Source organism: Triticum dicoccoides, chromosome 7B (genome assembly GCF_002162155.2).
Source record: "Triticum dicoccoides isolate Atlit2015 ecotype Zavitan chromosome 7B, WEW_v2.0, whole genome shotgun sequence".
Lineage (NCBI taxonomy): Eukaryota > Viridiplantae > Streptophyta > Magnoliopsida > Poales > Poaceae > Triticum > Triticum dicoccoides.
The window spans coordinates 727,576,532-727,588,901 of NC_041393.1; the positions used below are offsets into that span (position 1 = coordinate 727,576,532).

At 41.7% G+C, this 12,370-nt stretch overlaps 1 protein-coding gene across 2 annotated transcripts; it reads left to right on the forward strand.

Annotated features, from left to right (window-relative positions):
* Positions 1-452: 452 nt before the first annotated feature.
* LOC119336377 (protein PSK SIMULATOR 1-like) lies at positions 453-11,958 on the forward strand. Of its 2 annotated transcripts, none has more exons than XR_005162433.1 (19): positions 453-769; positions 975-1,147; positions 1,400-1,463; positions 1,549-1,675; positions 2,797-3,055; positions 3,154-3,382; positions 3,482-3,632; positions 3,736-3,921; positions 5,975-6,300; positions 6,392-6,484; positions 6,582-6,672; positions 7,571-7,664; positions 9,417-9,511; positions 9,691-9,760; positions 9,841-9,944; positions 10,347-10,480; positions 10,956-11,032; positions 11,112-11,156; positions 11,234-11,329. XR_005162433.1 is itself a non-coding variant. In XM_037608391.1 (19 exons), exons 3-19 carry the CDS (start codon positions 1,402-1,404, stop codon positions 11,703-11,705), a joined length of 2,592 nt encoding a protein of 863 aa, XP_037464288.1. In that variant the 5' UTR covers positions 453-769; positions 975-1,147; positions 1,400-1,401; the 3' UTR covers positions 11,706-11,958. The 2 variants fall into 2 exon arrangements, 1 of the variants encoding a protein (XP_037464288.1); XM_037608391.1 differs by having other exon boundaries at positions 10,347-10,457; positions 11,234-11,958.
* Positions 11,959-12,370: the final 412 nt, after the last annotated feature.

Consider the following 12,370-nt stretch of genomic DNA (forward strand, 5'->3'; position numbering starts at 1 on the left):
TTATAGCTGGCCAAATGGGCCGGGCCAAACAGGCCAACCCGCAAGCACGCCGACACGATCCGCCATGGGCCAGGTCGTGCCCGACACGTGGCACGCCTTGGGTTGTGCCTGGGCCTGGAGCCTGGGCATGCGGGCCGGCACGGCACGATCCGTTTAATTTTTTATATAATTTTCAAATTTTTTATATATATATTCATCTAAAATATAGCCCAATAGGCCTAAAAACCAGCCTAACAGGCTGAAAAATTAAAGCCCAACATGCTAAACGGGCCATCAGGCCGGCCCGTTTACTGATCAAGCCGTGCCTGGGCCAAGGAGCAGCGCCCCATGGGCCGGCACGTCACAGTCCGGCTATTAAACGTGCCATGGCGGGCCGGGCCGGCCCGGCCCGTTTGGCCAGGTCTGGAAGGTGTTTCCCAAAAAAAAAAAAGAGGTCGGGGGGAGTAGGCGCTCCCCGTTTGCGATAGACCGCCACTAAATGTCTAGATCCCTAATTCCCCTCTGCTTCCGAGCTCCGACCACTCCCTGACTCCACTCCGGCGCCGCCGCGCGGTCGCGCCCACCTTGCCGGCAAGCTCCTCCACCTGCAGCGACCGCCGATGCTTCATCTCCCCGACCCCCTCCTCGCGCCCAGCACTGCCTGCTCCAGCGCGGCAGCGCCTGGCTCTTCCACGCCGGCGTCGACACGAGACGTATGCGTGTGTGTGGATTTCGCTGGGGGAGGCGGCCGGTGGCCCGAACACTGTAACTCCGGGGCTTGATGTGTTAGGTACGTGTATGTAGTTTGTAGATTTGGTTGATGCTTATTCCTGTTGAATGAAACAAACAAATCGATGCTTACTCATGTTGTAAGACTGTTTTACAGCTCTTCCTACTGTAATAATTTTGCAAATTCCAAACATGTAGGAGTACTATCTAGAACCGAGCCATTTTATGTCTTTTTTTGTTGTGCCAATTTTTGTACTTTTTTTCAGATGTGTTGGGCAAAAAATAAAACAAAATTGGACCGTGCTACCCTCCGTTTGGTTGTTGGGTCCGTGGCCACTGGCTACAGACCTAGACAAGCGCCATCGCTAGCTGTAGGCTCATTCCCCTTCCAGGAGCGTTGACCATCACATATAGTTCCACAGAGCAGCAATTTTCCCAGGTTAGTACCATGCTCTGCTCCCAGCCTCCCTCCCGGGCGCCTCATGCTGCTTGATTTAATTTGTAACCTGTGGTTAAATTCTTGCTTCTTAATTTGGTCTTAAAGAAAGATCGACCTCATCTCAGGCCCGGTCTGCAAACCCACCAAAAAATTCCCCTTCTGTGCTACTCAACCGTTTGATAAATATGGAACCATAGCGGAAATCTACACGGAAATCCATATACTGTATTTAGTTCTGTTTTGTGTTTCCAGGCATGGATAAGATGCTTCGCAAGCTCGGCTGGTCTGCTGCCAGACGACGCCAACAAGGAGAAAGGCAGTTTTCGCTATGAGCCTCAAATCCTTATACAAGCTTAACAATTTCTCTCATGTGACGTTGCTGTATTCATTTTGTCTACCAGTAGTAGAGGGAATAACACGCACACGGTGTCGCCAAGGCCTCTTACATTCCATTTATTAGAAGAAATTACAAATGGTTTTTCTGAGAACCGAAAACTTGGTACTGGTGCATATGGAACTGTTTACAAGGTAAGATTTTGTAAGACATCTCTGTGAATTTCAGCCACAGTCATATGCAGTTAGACTAGGTGGCCTCATACTTGAGGATGCAGACCACACATCTTATGTAGGTCCTTGTAGTGCGGCTTTGGGTGATATCAGGTTTTCGCCCCATGATCTGTCGTTCCTGATGGATGACAGGCGCAGATGGTGGGTTTCCTGATGTTGCTCCGAACTCGCTTTTCTTCTTTCCCTAGTCCTGATAGTTTCAGTTCCTGAGACAATGTATTTCTGTTATGAAAGTAATGAAAAGGGGAAAAGCCCGGTTCGAATTTTTTTTTTACACTGTTAAGTTTCTCCATTATTGAGCGGTTAACTAGAGTACCATGTACAACCATCAAATGCATATGGAAGCTAGCTGGTGTACACTGTTCCAAATATTGGTCAGTTAACTGCTATTCATACCCCTCCCGATACGGGAACATGCTATTCAAGCCATTAACTGGTATGTCCAGTTAATTTGTCTGACAAGCCGATTTATCAGCTGCCAGGCTGAATTTTTGGCTGGGCCAATTAACCGGTAGGCATTTTTTAGCCCAAAACTGGCCCGTTCCCTCCCTACTTTTCATTGTGCAGGTTTATGTCCTTCTAGATTGGCCACAACATCATCAGAACATCATGGCAACAATTTTCCTTATTGCTATGTAGCCTAGGATTGCATATTTAGACACTTAGTACACTGCATGTTGTTATATAGCCTAGGATATATAGATATGGCCCTAGTTAACCTCCGATAAATGGGTTACCGATAAATTCAGTTAAATGGCCCATTTGCTGATTAATCCCTACTCATAACCCAACCGATATGGTAACAGTTACCGATATCCTGAACATTGCTCGTGCATATGAATACAGGCACATTCAAGTTCACAAGCCTCTTTTGATCTACTGATCTCGTGAATGACTAGCTTGCATATATACTTGTTCTTGTGCTACCGTGCAATTTTTATGTCATATAACAACAATATATAACATTAGCGAATACGGGTGGGCATATATTCTAGCATGAGTATTAACTCATTGTGCTCCCTACTCATAACATATACTGCTACAAACAGAAAACTAAACCATGCTTGTGAAATATTGAATAGGGGGAGCATAAAGACGGGGAAAAGATTGCTGTGAAGATGCTTCATGACATTCTAGGACTTGACAATGAGCAATTTGAAAAAGAATATTTCAACCTTGCAGATCTGGACCACAAAAATATTGTGCGATTAGTTGGTTATTGCTATGAAACTCGGCGAGAATGTGTACCTTACGATGGAAGAATGGTTTTTGCTGACATAACAAAGAGAGCACTTTGCTTTGAGTATATGCGTAATGGAGGTCTTGACAAATGTCTTTCAGGTATAATCCATTTGTGATCTACTTGTATTAGGAGGTAGAAATGCATGGAATAGTTCCTAATATTATATATTTCATGGATATTTTCTATGTTTCTGTAGATGAAACTAGTGGACATGATTGGTGCACACGCTATTCAATAATTAAGGGGATTTGCGAGGGTCTGAAATACCTGCATGAGGAACTGGAATATCCTATGTACCATTTAGATTTAAAACCGGCCAATATATTACTGGATGAGAAACTTATGCCGAAAATCGCAGATTTCGGCTTGTCAAGGTTCTTTAGAGGAGAGCAATCGCAAATCACAAAAAGTGCTATAGGAACACAGTAAGCATGACTATCATGTGAACTGAAATTTTCTATAGCAGAAATTCTGTTTGCACTAAATATATGGTGTTTTTTTAACATATATCATGTATCATGCAGTGGATACGTACCACCCGAATACATAGATGCATCTGTTCTCTCAATTAAGTTTGACATATTCAGCTTGGGTGTTGTAATTATAAAGATAATGACTGGACCAATGGGCTACTTCAGAAGTGCTGAAATGTCTACCAAACAATTCATAGAGCTTGTAAGAGAAAAATTTGCCTCTTCAGATATCAGTAGTAAATATTTCGCGAGTAAACTGCCATCTTTACTGATATAGTACGGTGCTTTATGTTTCAAACTGGTAGGTACGGACAAACTGGAGGAAGAGGCTACGTGCAGCATCAGTGTATCCGCTGGAGTCATACTCTGAACAAGTAAAGAGGTGCACTGAAATAGCTGTAAGTTGTGTGGAGGCTGATCGATCCAAAAGGCCGTCTATAGGGGAAATTGTGAATAAGCTGAATGAAACAGAGACAATCATTCGAAATGAGGTAAGGAAAGATACAGGGTCGTCGGTGGACCAGGTGTGATCACTAATGGCACAAGTTATTTACTTGTGTTCTCTATTTTCAATATAGAATGAAACAAATAAAATGAAATGAGCATATATATATGTATGTATGTATATAGAGTGTAGAATAATTGGTGGGGAGTTGCAATTGCTTCCACTATATGAGATGTATTTCTTTATTCACATCTTTTCTAGTTAAAATTTTATGCCAATGATAGGATTATGCATGTAGGGAAAGGCTGCGTACAATAGACCCAAAGTGGTCGGACCCTTCCCCGGACCCTGCGCAAGCGGGAGCTACATGCACCGGGCTGCCCTTAATTAAGGATTATGCAAACACTAATTGCTAGAGATAACACTAGCTAAGATATAATCCATTATTTGACATATATTTTTTGGCTTCTCTAGTTGACTTGGAATATATAAAGGAAGACCTTCTTATCAACCATTGCGCATGCCCTAACATGTCACACTCATTTTGTTCTTGAAATAGTAACATTTTAATGATTCTTTTATTACAGTAACCTATTTTATTTTTAGTATGAGTCATTTATACACTAATGACGATGACAAAAGATGTCTTACGTTCGATAAAGGGAGTTTTTATTTTCATATCATGGCGATATAACCAACAAGAGTTCACACCTAGCGATATAACAAAACAAAATGATGTCTTACGGTAACACTTCAATATAGTTCCTTTGGTTCACAGGATTCTAAGAACACAAGAATATGATAGGAATGCATGCACAAAACAGAGGATTTGTAAACATAGGAATTGTGTCAACTTTGATGTTTGGTTCACATGAATTGAAAAACCACAGGAATCCTAATTAACGTGATCAAATGAAAGTCAAACCACATGAAATGTTTAGTTAGAATATTATTATGCCACTAAAAATATATTGTTCTTTGTGCGTAGGAATTTGAAAAATTGGTACTAGTCGATGTTAGAATTCCTGCATTTTTCCTTTGAACTGAGATCAAAGGAAATTTTGCTATGTTTTTCGTTTGCCTCATTCCTTTGAATCAAAGGCATGAATAGTGCCACCACAGGAGAATTTCCTGTTTCTACATTTTCCCTCCACTTTTCCTTTAAACCAAAGGAACCGTTACTGCGTGTTTGGTTCGTGGGAAAGAGATGGGGAATGGGAGTTCAGGGGTGAGGGGTGAGGAGATTTAAAGTCCACTGATTGATTAGAAGGAATGTGAGTTCCAGTGGGAAGGAGAATGGGAGTTGAGGGAGCCAACTCCCGCCGATTTCTTCTCATGGGGGACCCTGTTAATTTGTGGGCAGGCCTCCATCTCAGACTAATTCCCAACATGTATCAAACAAGGGAATGGGAGTAAAAATCTGTTTCTGACACCTAATCTCTCCATGAACTCTCTTGTACAAACTCCCATTCCCCTGCCAAAAGGTTACCAAACAGGCTGTTTGTAGAAGTATGCATAGAGTAGGGTAATGACAACTGTATATAACCTAGCTATAAGGTGTGGCAGTTAACACCATCTCTCATACATGTACCGCTAATAATCTAGTATATATGTTGTCATGGAAACAACATGAGTAGGGGGTATCTCGTCATTAGTACCGGTGAAGTAAAATTAGCAGGAGTGTGTATGTGGCGTAATGCGAAGGTTTCCATATACCGAGACAAAGTTGACATGTCGATTTTTTATTAGCCTTGGCTGCCTTGTTCCGTCCAAAAAAGAAACTACATTCAAGTTCCAAGTAGCTTGATTGTATCAGATCAAAGCAACACGTAGCAATATTTCACATTTTTGCAACCACGTTAGAAGGTCCAGTATAACCAGCTCAAAACAAGCATGTCTTCCTATGTTAGATTGTTAGTTTCTATATGTAAGTTAGGACATGTTATTATTTCTTAAAGGGACAGTACGGCTCTCCTTTCTCTTCTGTGCTACAAATTACTATCTTTCAATTACTTATTCAAAACATAGAAATCAGAGATTATTACCTGAGAAGATAGCAGCAGCCTTTTCCAATTAGCTAACGCACTATTTTATACTAGGTATTAGAACCAGGTGCATTCATAGGAAGAGCCAACATTGCTGGTCTGGAAAAGGCTGTTGCGGTGTTAGATACCCTTGGCAGTGGCAGGGCAAGTTCGAATCATCGCAGCGGGTTTCTCTATGGGGGAAAAAATCAAGGAAATAAAGTCAATGTTTTGGCATTTGAAGTCGGAAATACAATAGCTAAAGCTTCCAGTTTGTGGAGATCATGCTCTGACGAGAGTATAAAAGAACTGAAGGAAGAAATCTTGCATTCAGACGGTGTGCAAATATTAATTTCCTCAAATTCTAGTGAGCTCCTGCATATTGCTACTATCGACAAGAGGTATGGTTAGTTAAGAAATAAGTTTTCATTAATTTTCTAATTCATCTTACCACAGATGTTATTGATGTGGACTTCAAATGGAACCCAACAGGGAAGACCTTGCCATCTTTTTGAGAGAAGTAATTCGATTTGGTGACCTGTGTACAAACCCGATATGGCATAACCTGGGACGCTATTTTGAGAAGTATACTTCTGAGAATTATGCATTTCATTTTGACATGTCAATATTTACCATTTCATAAGCCCTTGTTCTGAACACTATGGGTTACTCTCGTGTGCAGGTCAACGAAAGATTACATGCCCCAGGATCATTCAAAAGAGCATATTGGAGCTACTTTCCAGCAGCTGATTAGTTTGGCTCAAAACACTTCTGTATGTTCTACTCCCTCCGTCCCAAAATAAGTGTCTTGAGCTTAGTACAAATTTGTACTAGAGCTGGTACAAAATTGAGACACTTATAAATTGAGACACTTATAAATTGAGACACTTATTTTGGAACGGAGGGAGTACTTAACTTCCACATTCCTATACTTCAGGAGGTGCACTCCTATTTGAACTTGGCTTCTTAGGAGGATTGTAACCCAACTCTATCTTTTCAATGCAATGAACGGGAAAGGTCCTTTGCATTTTCTCGAAAAAAAAAACTTCAGGAGGTGCTTGTACTTGATGATAATACTAACGTTTATGTAGTCAAGAAGTGGCAACATCATGATTACAATTGTACTTACTTACGAAGCCTTTTATCCCAAACAAGTTGGGGTAGGCTAGATATGAAACCCTTTCACGAGGACTTCCCAGGAGTCACCCATCCTAGTACTACTCTCGCCCAAATAGGTTTCATACCCAAAAGACTGGCTAGTTTTTACGTTGGCTCCCCAAGCCTATCACAACCCTTAGATATGAAACCCTTTCACGAGGACTTCCTAGGAGGTCACCCATCCTAGTACTATTCTCGTTCAAATGGGTTCCATACCTATGGGACTGGCTAGTTTTTACGTTGGCTCGCCAAGCCTATCACAACCCTCCTCCTTTACCCGGGCTTGGGACCGGCTATGCCTAGAAGACATAGGCGGAGTTATCATGATTACAATTGTACTTCCTGAAATTATCGGCTAAATATCTTTAATGAAATCAAGAAATTCTCAGTAGGTTAATAACTAAGAATTGGGTCTCCTGCATACCGGCCAGCTAGAACTACGGTTCGAAGGTGGAATTTGTATTCATACTCTGGCTTGAAGCTTATGCTGATGAGCTAGTTCTATAACTGCAGGAGCTTTACCATGAATTGTATGCTCTGGATAGATTGGAGCAGGAATTTCAAAGGAAATTTCATGAGGAGGAGTCTGTACCAGCAGCTAGACGAGGTACAATCAGACTGATGGCATTGTTCTTAAGCAACTTCAGTAGATGCTAAAACTTGTTGGAGTTGACCCACAACTCCTTGAGATGTGCTTTGCACACTCTCAAACACAAGCAGATCACTAGCAGTGAAGCTTAGCGCGCTCTCTCTCTCTCTCTAGGATGGTGCTACAGTACACATCAAATTTGTTCTGGAGACTACAGCTAGTTTTTACAGCTCACCTGATCTAATCTACTACTCCCTCCGTCTCATAATATAAGATGTTATTACATCCAATATATGAGTATATTGGATGTAATAACATGTTATATTTTGGGACAGAGGGAGTAGCTTTTACAGCTCATGCTCTAGGTGTTCCATGGTTGTTTCATCTAGACAATTCCTCTTGTACTACCTCTGCCGACCGTTGATATTTGGTTCTAAATCATCCTATACTATTATGTTACAGGACACAAAGATTATCCTAAAAAGCCCGAACCATATTGCTTTTCCAGTATCTCACCCGGAAATAGTAACTGTACTACATAAATTAAGACTTTAGTGAAGAGATCTTAATACAGAAAAAATTACTTCAACGAGCACTGTAGTTTTCCATCAAAAGGGGAAAATGATGTTTTTTTTAGTTGTGATGCATTTTTTTTTGCCCTGAACCTCATATTCTGTGATGACATTTTATCTTACCTATTGCAATCCAAGGCTCCAACAACAACAATAACAACATAGCCTTTCAGTCCCAGTCCTTCAGATCTCTCTTTACGGGCTTCTTCCATGTTAAGTTTGGTCTATCCCGACCTCTCGACATTATCAGCACACTTTAATCGTCCAATATGCACTGGCGCTTCTGGAGGCCTACGTTTTATATGCCCAAACCATCTCAGACGATGTTGGATAAGCTTCTCTTCAATCAGTGCTACCCCAACTCTATCATTGTATATCATCTTTTCGGACCCGATATGTTCTTGTGTCGCCACATATCCATCTCAACATGCACATCTCCACTACACCTAACTGTTGGACATGTCGTCTTTTAGTAGGCCAACATTCAGCACCATAAAACATTTACTGGTCGAATCGCCGTCCTATAGAACCTGTCTTTTAGCTTTTGTGCAACTCTATTGTCACAGACGATGCTAGAAGCTTGGCATTGCTTCATCCATCCAGCTTTGATTCGATGGCTCACATCTTCATCGATATCACCATCCTTCTGCAGCATTGACCCCAAATATCGAAAGACGTCCTTCTGAGGTACCACCTGCCCATCAAGGCTAACCTCCTCCTCGTGCCTAGTAGTACAGAAACCGTATCTCATGTACTCAGCTTTAGTTTCACTAAGCCTAAAACCTTCGATTCCAAGTCTGTCTCCACAGCTCTAACTTTCTACTAACCCTTGTCCGACTATCATCGACTAGCACCACATCATCCGCAAAGAGCATACACCATGGATTATCTCCTTGTATATCCTTTATGACCTCATCCATCACCAAAGCAAAAAGATAAGGCTCAAAACTGACCCTTGATCCAAGGCTCAAAGTAATTTTTTTTTGATAGTTGCTGTGATAAATTGAGGTAAAGCAATCATCACAGTAAGGGCTCTTACATGGGGAACCAGGGCCTAGAGGAAAATTCCACATTTTTAGATAATGAGCTACAAGAATAGCAACTTTTCTTCCTGGCTATGCTTTATAGATGATATTAATAACACACCATGTACTGCAAATTTTCTATTAGAGATATTTATTGTATTCAATCTTTGCAGAGAGTGTTATGATTCTTCACAGTGAACTAAAGCGCCAAAGGAAGCTTGTGAAAACTTTGAAGAAGAAATCCTTGTGGTCCAAACCTTTGGAAGATGTAATTATCTTCATCCACATTTGCTTCATTACTTTATATCTCAGCCTTCTGTAATTATATCTGTTGGGTTATGCCTGCCAGCGTTCTGTAGAGATCGTTTTTGATGAATTGCTACTCGCATATTGTTTTTTGTGTCTTTTGATGGATGCTAACATTGCTTTGTGTTATCCTCTATTCAGATTGTCGAAAAGCTTGTTGATATCGTCATTTTTCTGGATAAACAAATCCGGGATGCATTTGGTGAAGCTGGTAATTTATTACTGATTGGCTGGTTTATTGTTCACAGAAAATGTATCTGACAATATCCTGATACTTCTTTGAATAAACAGTTCCTGTAGGTACTGGCTTCACCGAGCAAGTTCAGAACAAAAAGCTAGGTCCCTGTTGTCTGGCACTGCATTACGCTAAAATTATCAATCAAATTGAAAGTATAGTAAGTTAATTTGATGACCCATATCATGTTTATTTTGCTTGCTTAATGTAGTCAATTTCCATGTGATCTCTTATTTTTCTACGGAACTATTTCTGTTATGTTGATGAACTGTGCATTTATTCATTTGCCTTTCCTTTCAGTGAAAAGAAGTATTCAATGGTGACCTGTACTTAATGTTTATGGTCACCCACATAAATATTAGTCCGTCTCCTAGCTGCAAAATAGCAATCCAAAAGTAAATTTTGAAATAAGAAGTTACAACGTCATAGTGCATATATTGTATCACCAAAGTCTACATGCTTCAGTCTAATATATACTCTTTAGCCTTCTATTTGTGATACAGCATTGCTTAAGAAATAAGAAAAAGGCATAGAGTTCTCAATCTTCTGTGTGCATGTGCAGGTCTCTCAGCCACTCTCTCCTAGGGCTAGGGAGAACTTGTACCATGGACTACCAATAACAGTGAAGTCAGCTCTGCGGTCACGGTTGCAATCAGTTAATACTGAAGAGGAGGTTTGCCTTGTAAAATTCTACAGGTTAATTTTATGCATAGTTCAAAAAAGCGCTAGGCGTTAATTGTGCGTTTTGCCACCGCCTTGCGCTTTACTGACCAAAGCGCATGCTTATGTGCAGTTATGCACAGACTAAGCGTAGTTATGCGCAATGCGTTTTGCCAACGCCTAGAGCCTAGGTGCGCCTTTTTTAACTATGATTTTATGTATGCACGTGGGGTCTGTCATAGAAATGTAAATCTGTTCGATTGAGCTTAGAACTAGTAGAGTTTTATTTGTCTGTCCATAGGCATGATTCAGTTCTGAAGCACTGAAAGTTCAGTTTCCAATGTGGACAGAGTAACTGCAAGATATCCAAAGGAGTACATGGAGTTCATATTATAGAATGTGATAAGACATTTTGCATATAGTTTCTTGAGAAGAATCGGGACTTGATTTTGTAACTATAATTGTCACATCAAAGTGTATTACTAACTGCGACCCTTGTGATTCTTTGCAGCGTACTGTATCTCAAATCAAGGCTGAAATGCAGAAAACCCTTTGCTGGATTCTGCCAATAGCAGAAAATACAACAAGGTACTCCAAATCATCCTGATTTCTGAGCATAGTTCTTTCTCTCTGTTTACAAAGTTCACTGTTTCCATACTTGTACCAGAGCACACCAAGGATTTGGATGGGTCAGCGAATGGGCACACTCTGGGTTAGCCCCCTTTAAATTTCCATCAACTATATCGGATACACTTGTTTGCAACATAACCCGACATAGTGATTTTACAGGATTCATATGGATGAGAAATTAGGTTCCCGGCACAGCGTGACTGGCGTCCAGACGCTTTATCACGCCGACAAGGCGAAGACGGAGGAGCACATCCTCGAGCTTGTGGTGCTGCTCCATCATCTCATGGTCCAGGTGAAGAGCCGAGGCTATGTGCAAAACATGCCTACAAAGCAGGACCAGTCTCCATCTCGTAAGTTATCATCAGAACCGCAAGCTGATACCAAGCACTGCATGTCTGACACATCTCCGATGAACAACTGTGAGATCTGCCCAAGCCTGGTGTCGGACAGCGAGCGCCATATGCTGGACCCCCTAAGCTTGAGGAGATGTGAGCCTCAGCCTGGCAGGGGGGACAAGGCGCACCGGAGCCATGGCAGCTCGCCGGCCAGGGAGTTCGTTCGTAGTCGTAGCTCGGCCTCGGACCGTGAGCTGGTGAAACATCTGGATGTAATAGATGGTCTAGCAGACTGACCATCGTTTTGGTAGAGTGAAGACATTTGGTTGCAAGCACAGAGTAGCTATTTGTTGGCTTTTGGCTCCACCGTCTGGCTCGTCGATCAGATCAAACTCGGAATTTTTCAAGTATTTTTTCTTTTGACTTCACTGTTCACTGAGATCAGATGAGCTCGGGAGCCGAAATGGATAGTCAATTATACTGGCAGTATATAACAATGTTACAGCTGGGTGGGTGATTTGAGTGGAAATACAGCAGGATCACAAGTGATGCCCCATGGCCTCACTCCGCTGTGTCAGTGTGTTGCTGCACCTTCATTTTCGGTTAAAAAACAGGTGGGTTTATGTTGGACGGCGATAGCAAATAGGCCTTATTATGACTTGATTTGCAGTGTGTCGGCAGCTGTTCGTTAGTATAGTGTATTTGTGACTTTCTGAGCACTTGATCAATAGAATCTTCCAATAAAGCAACTGATTGGATCTTACTCACCGAAGGCCAAACAGAACTTAATTAGGCTCCGCTTCAAACGGTTTGATAAACTAGCGCGGCAACCGGTACTCGAACTTAATTTTGAACCAGGAGCAGAAATTAGGGATGATTGTTTTCAGAGGGCCTCCAAGCTTGTGGAATGCCTTGTTCTCTACTCCCATGCACGCGCATTCCCCCAGCTCTCGTCCTCGCC

Excerpts from the sequence above, each read along its gene's own strand:
- LOC119336377 (XM_037608391.1), top strand. The coding sequence starts at position 1,402 with ATGGATAAGATGCTTCGCAAGCTCGGCTGGTCTGCTGCCAGACGACGC. Across the intron at positions 7,665-9,416 it reads TGTACCAGCAGCTAGACGAG|AGAGTGTTATGATTCTTCAC; the intron begins GTACAATCAGAC and ends CAATCTTTGCAG. Across the intron at positions 9,512-9,690 it reads GGTCCAAACCTTTGGAAGAT|ATTGTCGAAAAGCTTGTTGA; the intron begins GTAATTATCTTC and ends TCCTCTATTCAG.